Source organism: Peromyscus californicus, unplaced genomic scaffold (assembly GCF_007827085.1).
Source record: "Peromyscus californicus insignis strain IS unplaced genomic scaffold, ASM782708v3 Scaffold_12__1_contigs__length_115047231, whole genome shotgun sequence".
NCBI classification, from domain to species: domain Eukaryota; kingdom Metazoa; phylum Chordata; class Mammalia; order Rodentia; family Cricetidae; genus Peromyscus; species Peromyscus californicus.
The window spans coordinates 80,163,867-80,181,452 of record NW_026294413.1 but is presented as its reverse complement, the minus strand read 5'-3'; the positions used below and the strand labels follow the sequence as shown (position 1 = coordinate 80,181,452).

Genomic DNA, 17,586 nt, shown 5'->3' with positions numbered 1-17,586 from the left:
AAAATCAAGCTTGGCTCTATTCAGCATCCTCGAAAATCGCTCCTTTTTCTCTAATAAGCTCAAATGGCCCCTTCACTGTGAAGAAAGAATATGATTCTCAGGAAGAGAGTAATTTTCTTCTGAGCAGATCTGACAACGCCAGGAAATTAAAATTAGCAGATGCTCGTTCTGCCTGCACTGAGCCAATGGCAAACGTGGAATGGAGCAGCAATGTTTTTAACGTATATGGGTGTTTGCCTTCATGTATGTTTGTGCACTATGCGCTTGCCCGGTGCCCTGTGGAGGCCAGAAGAGGGCATCAGATCCCCTAGCACTGGAGCCGCAGACTGTTGTGAGCTACCATGCGGGTGCTGGGAATTGAACCCGGGTCCTCTGAAGAGCAGCCAGTGCTCTTACCTCTAAGCAGTCTCTCCAGCCCTGAAGCTGCACTTTCAAAACTGGGGATTTCAGTTAGTTTCTAGGTTGGTTTTTGTTGTTGTTGTTGTTGTTGTTGTAGTTTTGTTTATTTTTTGTATGTATGTGTTGGGTGAAAGTGTGCCACAGCAGACGTGTAAAGGTCAGAGGACAATTCACTGGAGTCGATTCTCTCGGGCAGTGTGGGTTCCAGGGATCAAACTTAGATCATCAGACTAGTCACAGGTGCCTTTACCCTCTGAGTCACTCTCTACCCCTCTAGTTTTTAAAGCATGTGATCTAGACAGTCCTAAAGATTTATAACAGTCACGTAAAAGACCTCCTTGAATTCTTTTTGGAGCACAGCAGCTAATAAGCCTATCAAAAACCAAAGTCTTTATAGGGACATATATTTTTGTTGCTGAAGAATCTCACATGTATTTTTTTAAAGGGCAGTGTTTATGATGAAATCAACGAATCCCGTGATGAGTAACTTAAGTGCATGAGCAGCAGACATGATAGAAATAGATGCCCTGGCATTATGACTAGAAGTCAGTGTGAAGATATATATGTATGAGTGTGTGTATATAATATATATATATATATGATAAAAATAATCAGTGTGAAGATATACATGTATGAGTGTGTGTATATAATATATATATGATAAAAATAATCAGTGTGAAGATATACATGTATGAGTGTGTGTATATAATATATATATATATATATAATGAAAATCATCACAATCTGTGGTCAACCATACTGTGTGCCACAGAGCATTTTGTTAAGCCCTGTCAAGTAAGTGTGAGTGTACAGAGAAGAAGAGAAAACATTGCACCTTTACTCTTCTCCATAAAAATTCAAATTTGGGAAAAGAAAAAAGCCAACACCAATTTCTCTTGTGATTTTTGTTGTTGTAGCTTGGGGTATTTGTTTATTTTGTTTTTGTTTTGCTGAGACAATGGCTAACAAGTAGCCTGGGGTGGACTGGAACTCACTGTGTAGACCAGGCTGGCCTCAAACTTAAGGTCCTCTTACCTTTGCCGACTGAATGCTTGGAATTACAATTACAATCACAAAATTGGAGCCACCGTGCCAGGCTCCAAATTATTTTTAATTTGTGTGCGAATACAAATTATGTGTGTGTGTGTGTGCATGTGTGTGTGTGTGTGTGTGTATATATGTCTGTGTGTGTGTATGTATGTATGTATGTATGTATGTATGTGTGTGTGTTACTCAAAATCAAAACTTCAGTGCCCCAGCAGTCTCCCCCACACAGCCATGGTGGAAGGAAATCCACAACAAAGCACAACAGCCCTCTGTGTGTGCCTTCCTAAGAACATGTTCAGGCCTCAGAATACCTGTCATTGATATCCAGAGTAACGACAGTTAGAAAAGTGGAGCTCAGCACTCTGAAGGCAGAGGCAGGAGGATCTCTGTAAGTTCAAGGCCAACCTGGTCTAAATAGCAAGTTCCAGGACAGCCAGGACTACATAGAGAGACCCAGTCTCAAAAAAAAAAAAAAAAAGAGCCGGGCGGTGGTGGCGCACGCCTTTAATCCCAGCACTCGGGAGGCAGAGCCAGGCGGATCTCTGTGAGTTCGAGGCCAGCCTGGTCTACAGAACGAGATCCAGGAAAGGCGCAAAGCTACACAGAGAAACCCTGTCTCGAAAAACCAAAAAAAAAAAAATAATAATAATAATAATAATAATAATAATAAAATAAATTTAAAATGGAAAGCAGAGTCCTACAATGCTAGTATTTAAGTCAAAATTTTTAAACACGGAAACTCTTGCCCAGCCTTTTCTTTCTTCTGCTAATACTTATATCCCCATTCCACTTGTTTTCTGATCTCATTTCTAAGGCACCATGCCAATGTTTTGAACAAAGACATTTCCAGGAAGAATAGACTGACCAATGAGAAAGTCACCTTGTCCTAAGACTTCAGACAGTTACCTGCTCCAGCCTGGGTTTCTTCTCCCCTTTGATAAAAGCTTCACAACTCTAACAACTATGCCCGCTGCAAGCACACTCACAGATGGGCCCGCTAAAGATAACCTACATCAGATGGGAAACACCCTTAACATTTGAGGATTTCCTCGAGAGGTGAGTAAAACACCATAAATGTCTGAGTTAAACTACTGAGCCAAACTCCTATAGATAAATTTCTTACTCTACTGACAGCTAAAACAAAACTTAAGAACACTCAAAAAGAAATGTTTTGTGCTTATATACAACCTGATCTGTTTATAGTAATCAAAATGAAACTCAACCCTGAAGTCCCAATGGTCTGAAGTAAGGGTGTTACAGGATAGCACAATCTAACCAGCATTTCCTTCTGTGGTAAAGAGTAGAGAGAGCTTAAGTGGAAGACATCCTAGTTAGTCACTGCTGTCTGTCACCAGCCTAGACCCCAGCAGGAGACTTACCACCATAACCAACCGTGAATCACAGTGCCTGAGGACTCGACGTGAAAAGCTACCTCTGTAAGGCTCAAAAAATCTTAGCAAGGAAATGCTTGGTTTTCTCTCCACTCCCAACATGTATCAAGATACAAGTAACATCAATAATATTTTAAAGATTAAGTGTAGCGTTCTTAATTTGCAGAGTGGAGTAAGAGTGGTATTTAACTCAAGTTCCTTTGATCATAATGTTGTCCCAGGAAAAAAATGCTGGCTTCACTTCAGTGATCACTGTAAGATGACTGTTGAGTCAAGGGATAACTTTTACTTCCAACAGAAATGAAATGTTTAAAGTTACTACTAAATGTGTGAATCTGCGAGTTGAATGGAGGTATAACAGGTCCACTATTCAGCGATGCATTGCCTCGTCAAACTCTGGACTTACTCAGAAGACGTATCTTTACCAAGAATGTGTTCCACTTACTTTCTTCCCCCACTTTTCTAGAGGAGCCTTCACTTTCCAGAAGAGCACTGCACCAATGGGAAGGCATGAAACAAGTGTGGGAGACAACGTTAATTACTTCTCGGGAGGGCGGGAGGGGGCCAAAGACACTACGCATGGAGCAGAATGGGAACCTGGTGGCAACAGACAGACCCCAGATCTGGTGAATTTACTGCTTACCGTTCAGGAAAGAGGGATTCAGAATCCTACTTAAAAAAAAAAAAAAAAAAAGCCAATACCCTAGTCACCACTGTCCATTTTCAGGGTGAATTTTCTTTTTCTAAATATTCTTTTAACCACTAAAGAGTTTACATGTAGGGTTTAGTAGAGGTAAAGCAGGAAGGTGACAGGGCTGGCAGTGACTTGTCATGTGCATCTTTTTATTCCATTTTCATTTCTGAACCAAGGAATCGTATGACAAAAGCAGGCAGATAAAAACATTCCTCTTGTTCATTCTAATGCCACGTATTTGAGCTTCTTTTGGCCGAACAAACTTAATTTATTCTCACTCTTGATGAAGTTAGTTTTGCATCATCCTAAGTAGCCAGCTTCCTTCAGAGCAACATGAATATGGGCTGGCCACAAGACAGCGGGTGAGGGAACCAGGTCGACCGCCCTTGTCCATCCTGCCCCAGTCCATAATCCTAGTACTGAAAACCCACTAAACTCATTTGGGTTTTGCTTGCTTGTTTTTTAAGAAGCATTTCTGGATGGCAGTTGCACAAAATAAACCCAATAACATGTATTCACTAAATGGTAGATTATTTTTCCCTCCAACTCGGAGAAGCATTACCATTAAATGCCTGCTCTTCCTTACTAGTTTCTCATCTGCTAGAAGCAAAGGGAAGAGATTTGGTTAGGGGAACATGAAATCATTGAATTACAGCTGACTCGCAGCCTAGACAACAGAACATGCAGGAAGCCACCAACTCAAGGTAAGAAAAAAAAATTAAAAATCACTATTCTTTACCTCTTGTCCTCATTGACTTTGGTCGTGTACGCAGGACAGCTCTCTAGCCTACTCACTTTCACTACAGGTAAAACCTCAAGAACACATCTCCAAAAGCAAAATGTCAAAGGCCTACAAAGATGGCTGCTAGGAGAAGCACCTAGCTGGCATCACCTCAAGTCTTCTTTCCCAAGCGCTGGATCCTCAGGTAACTAATCCAGCTACCTAGGGAAATGTGCCCTTCAAATGAGGTCATTGGGATAGAACAGGCAAAAAAACGTTCTTCGGGGCCTTCTCAAAGAGACAAAAGCACCTACCGAATACAGAAAGCCTGATATGCCACAGCCATCTTTTCTGTTTTGTCCCGCCCACCCAAAAATACCAATTCAGTAAGAGCCGAAGTCAGTCTGCGCAACACAGCCCAGAACTCCACACTAAATCATTTCCTGACACATACCCGAGCACAGTGTTACCCACCGGCACACAAAGTAAGACACGCACACGGCACAAGGAAACCTCACAGACATGCTTTTTCTCTTTTTAAGCAAAAATGAAACTGAAGGGCAAGGGAAAGCTTACCTTCTAAGCTCGAGAAAAAGAATAAAACAAACAAGAGAACAACAACAGAAAAAAGATGCACAAAGAAGTCATTGGGAAGTGAAAGTTATCAAGCAAAAGCAAAATTAAATCAAATATCAGAGACTTAAGATGATTTTATCATAAAAACCTAAAACACAATTTTTGAACTAGTTAAAAGAACATACTGTCAATGAGGAGACACCTCTGTAAATAATCTATAGTTAAAAATAAACTACTTGACTATGCATGGCTAAACTAGCTTTCTGAGCAGCGGGAGGGAGGACTAGCCATTGATGTTGAGCCCCGAATTTGACCTTACCTTACACGGTCCTGGAAGAAAACAGCTCTAAGAACTATTCAATGGAAGCCAAATTATAAAGTCACTTTGTCTGTTAACAACCAGCTGGGGGACCTTGGTGACAGCGTTTGGGTCATACATGGGAAAGCCAGACCCTGGAGGTGGGGCGTCCCCCCACTGCCTGCATCCTGGGCTTCTCTAAGGCAAGTATAAAGTAAAATGGCTTGGCTTCCCCAGACCTGGAAGCTTTGCCATTGCATAGGAATAAGTAGACCAGAGTGTCAACAACTGTAAACTAGACGGCAAATTAAGAAGACCATTATTTTAATTAACAGAATGATCAAGCAATACATCTAAAAGCCCTGAGAGCTTCCTCTGCACACTCCTCTTAATCAAAGGTTGACAAAGGACAAGTCTTCCATCAAGTGCATAATTATAGGCATATTCTCTGTCTTTCTCAAGTCACCTGGCAACAAGCACCCCATAAAAAACGATGATCCCACCCAAGGAAGTATGGTATCCCAAGACCTCTACCAGCTCAACCTGGTAAGAAATAAGCCTGAAGGGAGGCTGCACACCTCAGCCTTCTACCAAAAGTCATCCTATATACCTATATAGGCCACCTTGGAACACAGGAAATACATAAAGGTGACAAGGAGCCCATAAAACAAATGAGCAAGAAACTGTTTCCACAATAACTGTGTATTCTTAGGCATCCACAGTTACAAGATAAAAATTAAGACAGATGGCAATCAAAATCTCCCAGGAGTGCAGAATTTGAATTTTTTATTATTATTTCTCCTCAAGTAAGACTTACCTTGCTGGCCCAGGCATCTTCATCCCAAGAAGTGAGTTGTAATACACGAATGATCTCATTAATTTCAGCACTCATTTTTTCTACAGTAAAATTTCGATTTTTCAAAGCTTCTTCTATTCCTTGGTTTTTTGAGTTTTTGGTTGTAACAAAAATCTTCATAGCTATAAAAATAAACAAAAGATCAGAATTTGATCTTTTAAAAAATGATGTGGGCCGGGCGGTGGTGGCGCACGCCTTTAATCCCAGCACTCGGGAGGCAGAGCCAGGCGGATCTCTGTGAGTTCGAGGCCAGCCTGGGCTACCAAGTGAGTCCCAGGAAAGGCGCAAAGCTACACAGAGAAACCCTGTCTCGAAAAACCAAAAAAAAAAAAAAAAAAAAAAATGATGTGGAGGTCAGAGGTAGGGGGTGGGTCAGTTCTCTTCTTCTACCATCTGTGTGGGTCGCAGACAGTCTGAACCATCTCGTCAGCCTGAAATTTAATCTCGTTGCTTAGCAATGTTCACAGGTGATGTTTCACACTTTGAACATGTATTTTGATCTTCTAATGTCTTAAAAAGAACATATAAAATAAACCCTGCAAATCTGCACATCAAGTTCCAGTGTTAGCAACTTCATTGTAAAGTGAATTCAAGGTGTAAAGAGAGCATCACCATGTCATTAGGGAACTAACTTAACACACACAGTTGATCAACAGTCACAAAGTACTTAATGTCTTTCTCGGTCATTATCATCCTGACACACCATGACCTCTAGCCACTGCAAATCTGCTGGGGCAGAATAAAAACACCAATAAAACGGGTGAGTGGCCTGCTGCCCCCAAACCACAGTAGGCCCCGAATAAGTCAGTATATCTTCCAGGAGTTCTCTCGATGTGCATCAGTGTCTCCTCTGTCTTTCTTCCTTCTTTTCTTTCTTTCCTTCTTGTCTTTATGATTTTTTTTTTTTTTTTTTTTTGGTTTTTCGAGACAGGGTTTCTCTGTGTAGCTTTGCGCCTTTCCTGGAACTCACTTGGTAGCCCAGGCTGGCCTCGAACTCACAGAGATCCGCCTGCCTCTGCCTCCCAAGTGCTGGGATTAAAGGCGTGCGCCACCACCGCCCGGCAAGATTTATTTTTTTTAACCAGGCCATTGGTGGCACACATCTTAATCTCAGCATTCAGTAGGCAGAGACAAGCAGATCTCTGTGAGTTCAAGACCAGCCTGGTCTACATAGTGAGTTCCAGGACAACTAGGACTACATAAAAGAGAAACCTTCTATCAAAAAACAACCCCCCCCAAAAAAATTTTTTAATTAAAAAAGAATTTTTTTATTTACATGTATGAACGTGTGATTGTATGCCAAGTGCATACAGGTGCCCACAGAGCCCAGAAGGCACTGGAGCCCCTGGAACTGAAGGTACTGGAGGATGACAATGACATGTTTCAGAGAAATTTAAATCCAGCTATCTTCTGAGAAGTAAACTAAATAACCCACAACCTGTCTATGACAGAGGCAGAAACAATGAGGTACTGGCACATACTGACACTTAGTAAGTGCAAGTTCCTTTTGGCAATTAAGAAAGCAGAAAGCAAAAGAACATTTGAAATGGTGACTATAGGGTTCTCAGCCTTCATCTGCTGTCCACATCTTACATGAACACTCAGTCACATCTCATCTTCACCCTGTGTAAAGGATATGTACCCAAGCAGCAAAGGGGAATGGCCGTTTGAGTTAGAACACTCAACTCCCCTCACCCTATAATCAAAGCAGGAAGTACCTGAAATGAGAACGGGAAGGAGCTCTTTGACGGTGTTCATTGAGTTCACCAGCATCACCCGGTGCTCCTGGTGAGTCAATTCCTGCTGTCTCTCATCAATCATTTTGGCCATCTTAGTCATCCCTGGGGCACAAAGAAGAGATTATGCAGGACTAGTGGTGAAACAAGCCAGGATCTGGCTGGCCTTCTCGGCCCAAATCCACCGTGGCTGACTCACGACAAAAAGCCAAACCCATTTAAAGACAGACACTGTAACAATACTACCATGCTATGTAATGGTGCACTTTCAGTGAAGGTAATTTATTAAAGGAAAATTCTAACTGTAATCATCATGTTCATAGTGTGTGCTGTATACAGGTTTCGTACTGTGTACCTGGCTATTGCGCTGAGCGATCGATGCGAGAATCTCGGAGAGAATTCTAACAACAGTGGGTTGGGTTGGATCAGGGTATGTTTTGTTTTTTGGTTTTTAGACATTCGTTCATTTTGTATATTGGGAGAATATATGTGTGCCATGGTGCACCTATAGACAGAGGTCGGAGGTTAACTTGGGGGAGTTGCTTCTCTCCTACCACGTGAGTTCTGGGGATGGAACTCAGGCCTTCAGGCTTGGCAGCACATCCCCTGTATCTGCTGAGCCCTGTGTTTTATTCTTACCTTGGTAATATTTTTCGAATTTTTCAAGTGGATCCAAAATAAGCATATACTACTCTTAAAATTAGAAACAAAATAAAAATATTATAGAAAGTACAGCGGTGGCAGCTTTTTAAGCATCTGGTGTTTTGGAATCAATCTGCTAGCACTTTGTTTACCTTCGTTATTATTCAAAAGTCCTCTGTGATTTTTAAATTTAATTCATTTATTTACAGGTCTATGTATGTGAGGACACACACGTGTGCCACAGTGTAGATGTAGAGGTCAGAGGACAATCTGCATGGGTCAGTTCTCTCCTTCTACCGTGTGGCTCCTGGGGATGGAACTCAGGTCGGCAGGCTCAGCTCCAAGTGCTTTTATCAGCTAAGCCATCTCACTGGCTAGCAAAATGATTTCGGTTTTAAGCTTTGATTTTCAAATTTCCCCTAGGATTTCTTTTTTTTGTTCTGTTTTGTTTTTCGAGACAGGGTTTCTCTGTGTAGTTTTGGTGCCTGTTCTGGAGCTCGCTCTGTAGCCCAGGCTGGCCTCGAACTCACAGAGCTCCGCCTGGCTCGCCTCCCAAGTGCTGGGATTAAAGGCGTGTGCCACCGCCGCCCAGCCCCCTAGGATTTCTTAGTCAGTTTCACAGACCATCAAGACCAAGGGGAGGCAGAAGGTGGGTTGCTTCTGCTTCACACAGAGTACTTTATTTTTGTTAGGTTTCACATAAAGTTACATGAGAAAAACAGACCTTTTTTCCAGTGTTATGAGAATGAAAATACAGGTCTTGGCTAGGGGTATGCCCTAGTAGTAGAGCAATGGCCTAGCATGCACTAAACCTGAGTTCATGTCTAACACTCCAAACACACCCTAGCCATCCCCTAGAACACCTCTACAACCATTAAAAAAAAATTTAAAAAAAAAAAAATTCCAGGTGATCTTCAGTAACAACTCAGAAAATGTGGTAAGCTCAAAGACCCACTACACTGGACCCTTAGAAAGATATTGTTAAATAAACATCAACATTTCAATTAAAAAATAATCCACAGAGCAATAAACATCAAGTTAAACGCCTATTATTCTTTTCATTAATCTTATTCATAATTTATGGACTCTTGAGGTCATGTTATATCTATAAGATCAAATGCTGGCATCTGGATATTTTGAATATTCAATACTCAGATGGCTAAATAATCATTTCAAATGAGATTTAACCACAACAGCTCTTCTTTCCTTTGAGGTCTGATTACATTTTTGCAGCCTTGGGCTAGGGCATAAGTCCATAATAGTAGGCAGCTAATTAGCAAGCTAAGAAGTCCTGAAGAGCTACATGCCAGCTGGCAGGCAGTGAAGGAATGCTGTGGAAGGTGAATGGGGAGGCCAGGACTGAGGACGGCCTTCAGCATTACAGAAACAGAAAAGCATTTCCTACATTTCCCCATCAGCATTCACAAGTCTGGTTTAATGTTTCTGACAGTGCTGGGACTTGTAGAAAGTAGGTAAGAGATCTGAGGGACAGCAACATCTCCTCAGTGGAAAGCTACTGTCAGCTCTGGCCACAGAGAAGCCCAATGCAGCATCCCCTATTTTCTGCAAGGAAGAGAAGAGTAGCCTTTCCTCTTTAGTCAAAAGTCAGTTCATAAAGACTTTTAATATAAAAGATGGTTTTGGCTCACCTGGCCCAAGATTCTTTGTGTAAGTGACCAAATCTTCCATAGTCTCCACTACCTCTGCCACTGTAAGATATTCCAAAATTCCTTTGCAAACTCTAATAATTTTACGAACCTGAAAATATATATATATATATAGGGACTCAGTCAAATTAGTGAACAGTACATAGGAAATGGCATTAGAGATATGCAGCTTTTTAATATTTTAGCATTCTAAAAATCATCCAGGGATGATTTTTTTTGTTTTTGTTTTTCGAGACAGAGTTTCTTTGTGTAGCCCCGGCTACCCTGAAACTTGCTTTGTAAACCAGGTTGGTTGGTCTTGAACTCGCAAAGATTCGCCAAGAGCTGACCCCCTCCATTATTATCTTTAAAATTAGGCTTCAGGAGCTGGAGTGACAACAAAGTGGTCAAGAACATGTGGTGCTCTCCCAGAGGACCCTGGTCAGGTGGCTCACAGCATCCTCTAACTCCAGCCCGAGGGGTATGACACCCTCTTCTGATTTTCATGGGCACCCACAAACACATATACGACTAAAACACACACATAAAATAAGATAAATCTAAAACGAGGCTTTTGTCTAAGAGAGGTCTTTTTGGGCCTCCGATTACCTACCTCAGCCTCATCAAAGGTAAGAAGTAGGTCTGACGTGCCAGAAAGGATTCCCCTAGATCCATCAATGAGGTAGTCCCGCGCAGGAACTGAGTATGGGTCAGCCTGAAGCATCTGGGCTGCCTGAACTAGCTTGGTGCAAGCATTCTCAACCCTAGAGGGAAGAAAATAGGTTAAATTCTTAGCAAAAGCAAATATATGCAAATACAGAAAATTTATACACGTGAATTTCTGGGTTTTTTTTTCCCTATACGGTACATAGCCAAGGCCAATTTATAACAGGGCATGGTCTTTTAAATTTTAAAACTTGGAGCTAATGTCAGCACACATGTTCATTCACTCAATGCACTAGGCTTGTGAATAAATTGTTCTTTGTTATTTATTTATTTGTTTGTTTGTTTGTTTGTTTGTTTTTCCCCAAGACAAGGATTCTCTGTCAAACAGTCCTGGCTGTCCTGGAAGTCACTCTGTGGAGATCCACCTGCCTCCCGAGTGCTGGGATTAAAGGCGTGCGCCACCACCGCCCAGCGTTCTTTGTTAGAGCACATCTGGCACCTTTAGGTGGTTCCATCTCTGTAACTCCTTTGCTGGAATTCTTTCGTTTCCTTCCTCCTCCCCATCCCACAACAGACATTACATAAAGAACTGAAAAACACTGTGGTAGTATCAGAGCTAACATCTGGAAATGAAGCACCCAAGTATTATGTAGTGATTTTTTTGAGACAAGGTCTCACTATGTGGCCCCAGTTAACCTGGAATTTACTATGTAGACCAGATTCACCTTGAACTCAAAGATCCATCTGCCTCTGCCTTCAAGTGATGTGTTTTAAAGCATGTGACATGCCCGGCATATAGTAAGACTTAATAATCAGATAATACAAAGGAACTGAAAAAAAGAACAAAGTAATACACAATTCTTTTTTACTCATCTTGCTAAGTGGATTTGGGCCATTTGAAAAACTCTATAAAACTATGTTGTTAATTAAAAGATCAATGGCATTAGTAACTGAAACAATAATTAGCAGTCTAATACTAATATAGTTTAATATAGACCACTAAGTCAGCCAAGGATTTGGTGGTGGAAGTGGGGAGTTTCTCATTCAACAGAGAAACTCAAAATGTATAAATCAAGTATATTCCTTGACCTTACTTACTAAAATATATTCATTTATTGAACTAGTCATTCAGAGAAAAGAATGAATGGATTATCTCTTCTAATCTCATTTCAATAGACCTACTGTTTTCACTGAGTAACTTAGATAAGGAACAAATTATTTAACAATAAAATAATTTTCCAATATTACACATTCTCATTTGAAAAAACTAAAAAACATCATATGCAAAAAGAATCCTATTCAAAGCATCGTTTTGTGGATCAAATGAAATACAAAAATTTCCACAAGTATAAAGCAACATTACATTGTTGTGGTGCTTTGAAAGAAAATGGTCCCCAAAGGAAGGGGCACTATTAGGGGATGTGGACTTGTTGGAGGAAGTGTGTCACTGGGGAGCGGGCTTTGAGGTCTTTTTCTCAAGATTCACTCAGTGTGGCAGCCAGTCAACTTCCTGTTGCCTCTGAATCAGGATAGATGTAGGACTCTCAGCTCCAGCACCACATCTGCCTGCACGCCACCATGCTCCTCATCCTGATGATGATGGACTGAACCTCTGAAACTGTAAGCGAGCCACCTCAATTAAATGTTTTGATTTAAAAGAGTTGCCGCGGTCATGGTGTCTCTTCACAGCAATAAAACCCTAAGACAATTGTTAATAGGAAGAGAATTAAACTAATAAAGAGAATTTCAACTATATAAAAGAAGTGGGCTAGGAAAAACATAAAAAGCACCTACTACAAATGCAAAACCCATACTTTACTAAGTTAAGGCATAAACACTGGTACCATAAGGCCATACCTGAAAATACCAGTGAGAAACCAAGACCTGCTATGCAAGCCCACCCCACCTCAATCCCCTCCCCACCCACCCACCCCCATCCCCAGCTTTCCTATTCTTTTCCTTGAGACAGGCTCTCACTATGTACTCCAGGCTAGCCTTGAACCCACTGTGTGGCCCTGGTTGGTTTTGAACTTGTACTCGTCCAGCCTCCAACTTCTAAGCAGTGTCGGGATTACAGGCACACACCACCATACCTGGTCTGGTACACAGGCCGGGAGCTGAAGAGATGGCTCAGCAGTTAAGAGCACTTGCTACTTCCGAAGAAGACCCAGGCTCAGCTCCCAGCACCCACACAGGTAGCTCACAACTGTCCATAATTCCCCTCCAAGGGCACCAGGCACACACGTGGTGCACATACATGCAGACAATTAAAATAAGTTAATCTGCCAGGCAGTGGTGGTGAATGCCTTTAATCCCAGAATCTGAGAGACAGAGGCAGGTGGATTATTCTGAGATTGAGGCCAGCCTGGTCTACAGAGTGAATTCCAAGACAGCCAGGGCTGCACAGGAAAACCCTGTCTCAAAAAACCAAAAATAAATAAATAAAACTAAAAATAATTTTAAAGATACATAAAGAACTACTCATTCTTTTATGTAGCTACATAATAATTCTCAATTTATTAGCCTACTACAATGAACTGCCTTGGAAACTCATGATTCTACCCTATATGGGTGTATCTGCTAAATGTGTAGTCAAAAGTATGGGTACTGTAATTTTAATATGCTGCCATAGTGCCATCTGCAGAAGTTAAATGAACTCACATTTTTACCACAATGGATAAGGGGGAAGAAATAGTATTTACAAGGTCAGCAATAAACAAGTAAATGTAAAAAATAAAATTAAAATAAATTAAAACTTTAAAATTTAAAAAAAGAAAACTACACTAAGAAAATCACAGTGAAGTTGCTTCAAACCCATTATAACACTTTTTTTTTAAAGACACCAGCCAAAAAAAAAAATAGCACTTTTACATTCAGAAGAATAACAGTGGACGTCTCTCTGATAACAATGTAAGCCAGAAGACAAGGAAGCAGTATCTTAGCACTACTACAACCCGAGGTCTTTATAACACTGGCCTAGCATACAGAAACACCCTGGGTGCAATCCCTAGCACTACCAAGAAGAAATGTGGGTCTAATAGCTATCTCCAGTGACCATGAACTTGGAAATCAAAGGCAGCATGCCTCCTGAGACATGCAGAAGTTGACGGTGTTCAGCAACAGCAGATGCACCATAACAAAGCTAGGGAAGCCCTTGGGTAAGAAGGAAATGGCCCCAGATGAAATCTGATTAGAACTCAGACAATGTGACACACAGGTAAACACCATGTTTCATTTTTTTTAAACATCTGTAAAAGGTAACTGCAAAAAGAAGTAACGTCAAATCTTAAAAACTTAAGCCTAGCTGGGCAGTGGAGGCGCACACCTTTAATACCAGCACATGGGAGGCAGAGCCAGGCAGATCTCTGTGAGCTCTGGGCCAGCCTGGTCTACAGAGCGAGATCCAGGACAGGCACCAAAACTACACAGAGAAACCCTGTCTTGAAAAAAAACTTAAGCCTGAAAGCTGGGCGTGGTAGTACACATTCAAAACCTCAGCACTAGGGAAGCTGAGGCAGAAAGATCTTGAATGTGAGATCAGCCTTGCTGGACCCAATCTGGCCCACCAGACAGGCAATAAGGTCTGGCTCTATCAATGAGTATAAACATGAAATTTGCATCAAAATACATTTAAGATATAAATATATAATACACACGTATGTAGTATACATTATGGGAGAAAATGCATACTTTCTAATTTATTAAATTTACAACTTTAAATTATTTATTTGTTTATTTATGGTTTTTCAAGACAATCTCTCTGCATAGCCTTGGCTGTCCTGGAACTGGTCTGTAGTAGACCAGGCTGTCCTCGAACTCACAGAGATCAGCCTGCCTCTGCCTCCCCAGTGCTGGGATTAAGGGATTAAAGGCATTTGCCATCACCGCCCAGGATCAACTTTAAAATATTTCAATGAGGGGCTGGGGAGCTGACTCAGTTGGTAAAGTACTTCAAGCATGCATGAGCATGTAAGTTTGGATCCCTATAACCCATTTAAAGGCTAGGCACAGTGGTGTATGTCTCTAACCCCAGCACTGGGGAAGGAGACATGCTCCTAAGATCTCACTGGCCAGACAACCTAACAGAATCAGTTAGTGCCAGGCCAAGTAGGAGAGAACCTTCTCAAAATAAATAAATAAATAAAGTTTGCTGAATGTGGTAGCACACAACTTTAATCCCTGCCCAGTCTATCTGGCAAATCCCAGACAAGCCAGCCAGAGCTACATACTAAAGACCCTGTGTCAAAATCAATTAATTTAGGTGGATAGGCTGGAGATGGCTGAGGTTTTAAAGGTCCTTACTGCCAAACTAGGACCCACTCGGTAGAAGGAGAACCAACCCTCCAAAGTTGTCCTCTGTTCTCCACAGGTGTGCCTCGGCACTCATTCCCACACACAAAAATAAATGAAAGGGTTAAGTCTTAAATAAAATATTTAAATGAAAAGTCAAAAACTTTGAAGAGAATGCTTTCATAAGTACTGCAGGAATAGCCAATCATTCATTGAAGACCACTAACTCGAGACTGTTTACATGGTCCTTTCCTCTGTCTCATGTACTTGTCTTCCTCCTTCTTAATTGATTTGACACCACCCCCACCACCACCACCACCATCCCCACCACCACCACCCCATCACCCCATCACCACCACCACCACCCCACCACCACCACCACCACCTCCACCACCACGACTACCACCACCACCACCACCACCACCACCACCACCACACCACCACCCACCACCACCACCACCACACCACCATCACCATCCCCACCACCCCACCACCCCATCACCACCCCACCACCCCCCCACCACCCCATCACCACCCCACCATCACCACCACCACCACCCCACCACCACCATGCCCACCCCCACTACCACCACCCCACCACCATCACCACCCCCCACCTCACCCCACCCCACACACACACACCACCACCACCATACCACCCCACGACCAACACCACCCCAACCCCCCCTACCACCATCACACCACCATCACCATCACCACCACCATCCCAGTCTTGTGCTCCATTTTAAATGTCTCTTCCTTCAGGTAATCGTCCCTTGTCTCTAAATCTACAGGTGTCTTATGTTCCCATGGAATTGACCATACTTTCTTGGGTTTTCTCTCAGAATACTGTAAATCAGCCCGGCAAAATAAAAACCTCATTTGCCTTAACAATTAATGTACTCACAGACTATCAACACCTGACAAATAATAAATGCTCAGTAATGATTTGATGAGTACATTTTTACCAAAGAAAACATAGTCATTTGAGCCAGAAAAATCATTAACTAGTCATTTATTTTGCATTTTTGAGAGAGTTTTACTATGTAGTCCATGCTAGCCCTGACCCTGCTGTAGCCAAGGCTGGCCTTGAACTCATGGTTCTCCAGTCTCAGCCTCCCCTTTGATGGGACTGCAGGCATTCGTGATCACCATGCCTAGCAAGAAATCACTAACTAGTCCCAAGCTTGATTTCACTTCCAGGGAACTTGGTCCTTGATGAAGTTACAGAAAAAAAAAAAACCACACAAGCATCACAGGGTGCAGTTCCTGAGCTACATCTAATCAGAGATCCAGTTACTGAATGTGATTTTCAACTTAAAAAAAAAGAAGAATAATTTTTAAATGCTAGGACTAACTTATGGAGAGAAAACCTGGCAGGATGGGAAAATGTAATGGAAAAGGTTTGCCAAGAATCAAATTGATTCTCCACTAATGGTTCTCTTGTGGGATAAAATGATAGGCAGAATAGACACTGCATCATTTTTTTTACTACAATAAGATATCTGGTCAGTACATTAAAATTTAACGGCATTCACAAAAGCCAAACAAATCCCACTATGATTACCAGCAATCAGAAACAGGAGGAGCCCATCAGGTCAATAGAAAATGTGATTTTTATTTAAGCACTCTATCTGCCTGGCCTCTTGAAGTGATCTTCTACTTTGAAATAGAAAACTAAATTCTAGGGACTGACTAGGAATAGGATCAGTTTTCCAAATAATCTTATATCCTGACTACGTCCTAATAATATTCACTTAGATAACTTAATCAACTAGTGCAAGTTGCAGCTTCTCTGCCTTGGAGCCTTCAGCCTCAAGGACCAATGTTGGGAAATATTATTTTAAAGTGTGTTACTTTTGTTTATGTTGCATTTGTTTAACTCTGTGAAGCTGTGTTACTGTGCTTGTCTAAAACACCTGATGGTCTAATAAAGAAATGAACGGCCAATAGGGAGGCAGGAGAAAGGACAGGTGGGGCTGGCAGGCAGAGAGAATATATGGAGGGAGAAATCTGGAAAGGTCAATCGAGGAGGAGCCAGAGAAGAAGGAGGACAACAGGTGCCAGCCACCCAGCTACACCAGCAAGATATACAGAAGTAAGAGAATGGGAAAAGCCCAGAGGCAAAAGGTAGGTGAGATAAGTTAAGTTAAGGAAAGCTGGCAAGAAACAAGCCAAGCTAAGGCCGGGCATTCATAATTAGGAATAAGCATCTATGTAGGATTTATTTGGCAGCTGGGTGGCGGGCCCCCAAAAAAAGAGAAAAAACAACTAACAACAGACCAATGTTTGTGATTTAGATCAAACGGACCAATGACAATTTCATGGAATTCTTAGCATGTAAAATAATGTAAAAGAAGTTTCCAAGTTTCTTAGTTCTTGGTGATTTTAGTATCACTAATTGAGATGTTTAAGCTTAAGCTGTTTGTTTGCTTTGTTTTTTTTTCCAATGAATGCTAAGTATCAAACACGAATGTTATCATACACACTACAACTCAGCTCTATTCATAAAAATGATTCTCTTCACAGTATCTCTTTGAGTTCTTTTTCAAGTAGATTGATCTCTCTCTCTCTCTCTCTCTCTCTCTCTCTCTCTCTCTCTCTCTCTCTCTCTCTCTCTCTCT

General features: G+C 41.6%; 1 protein-coding gene across 2 annotated transcripts in view; it reads right to left on the bottom strand.

Annotated features, from left to right (window-relative positions):
* Positions 1-17,586, bottom strand: part of Vcl (vinculin) — a 102,909-nt gene that overhangs the window by 40,254 nt on the left and 45,069 nt on the right. For both annotated transcript variants that reach the window (XM_052733561.1, XM_052733560.1), the window contains exons 3-6: positions 10,620-10,770; positions 10,010-10,118; positions 7,701-7,823; positions 5,944-6,104 (exon numbers count right to left, since the gene is read on the bottom strand). In XM_052733561.1, coding sequence (XP_052589521.1) covers positions 5,944-6,104; positions 7,701-7,823; positions 10,010-10,118; positions 10,620-10,770 — 544 coding nt within the window. The remainder of the gene's footprint in view (positions 1-5,943; positions 6,105-7,700; positions 7,824-10,009; positions 10,119-10,619; positions 10,771-17,586) is intronic.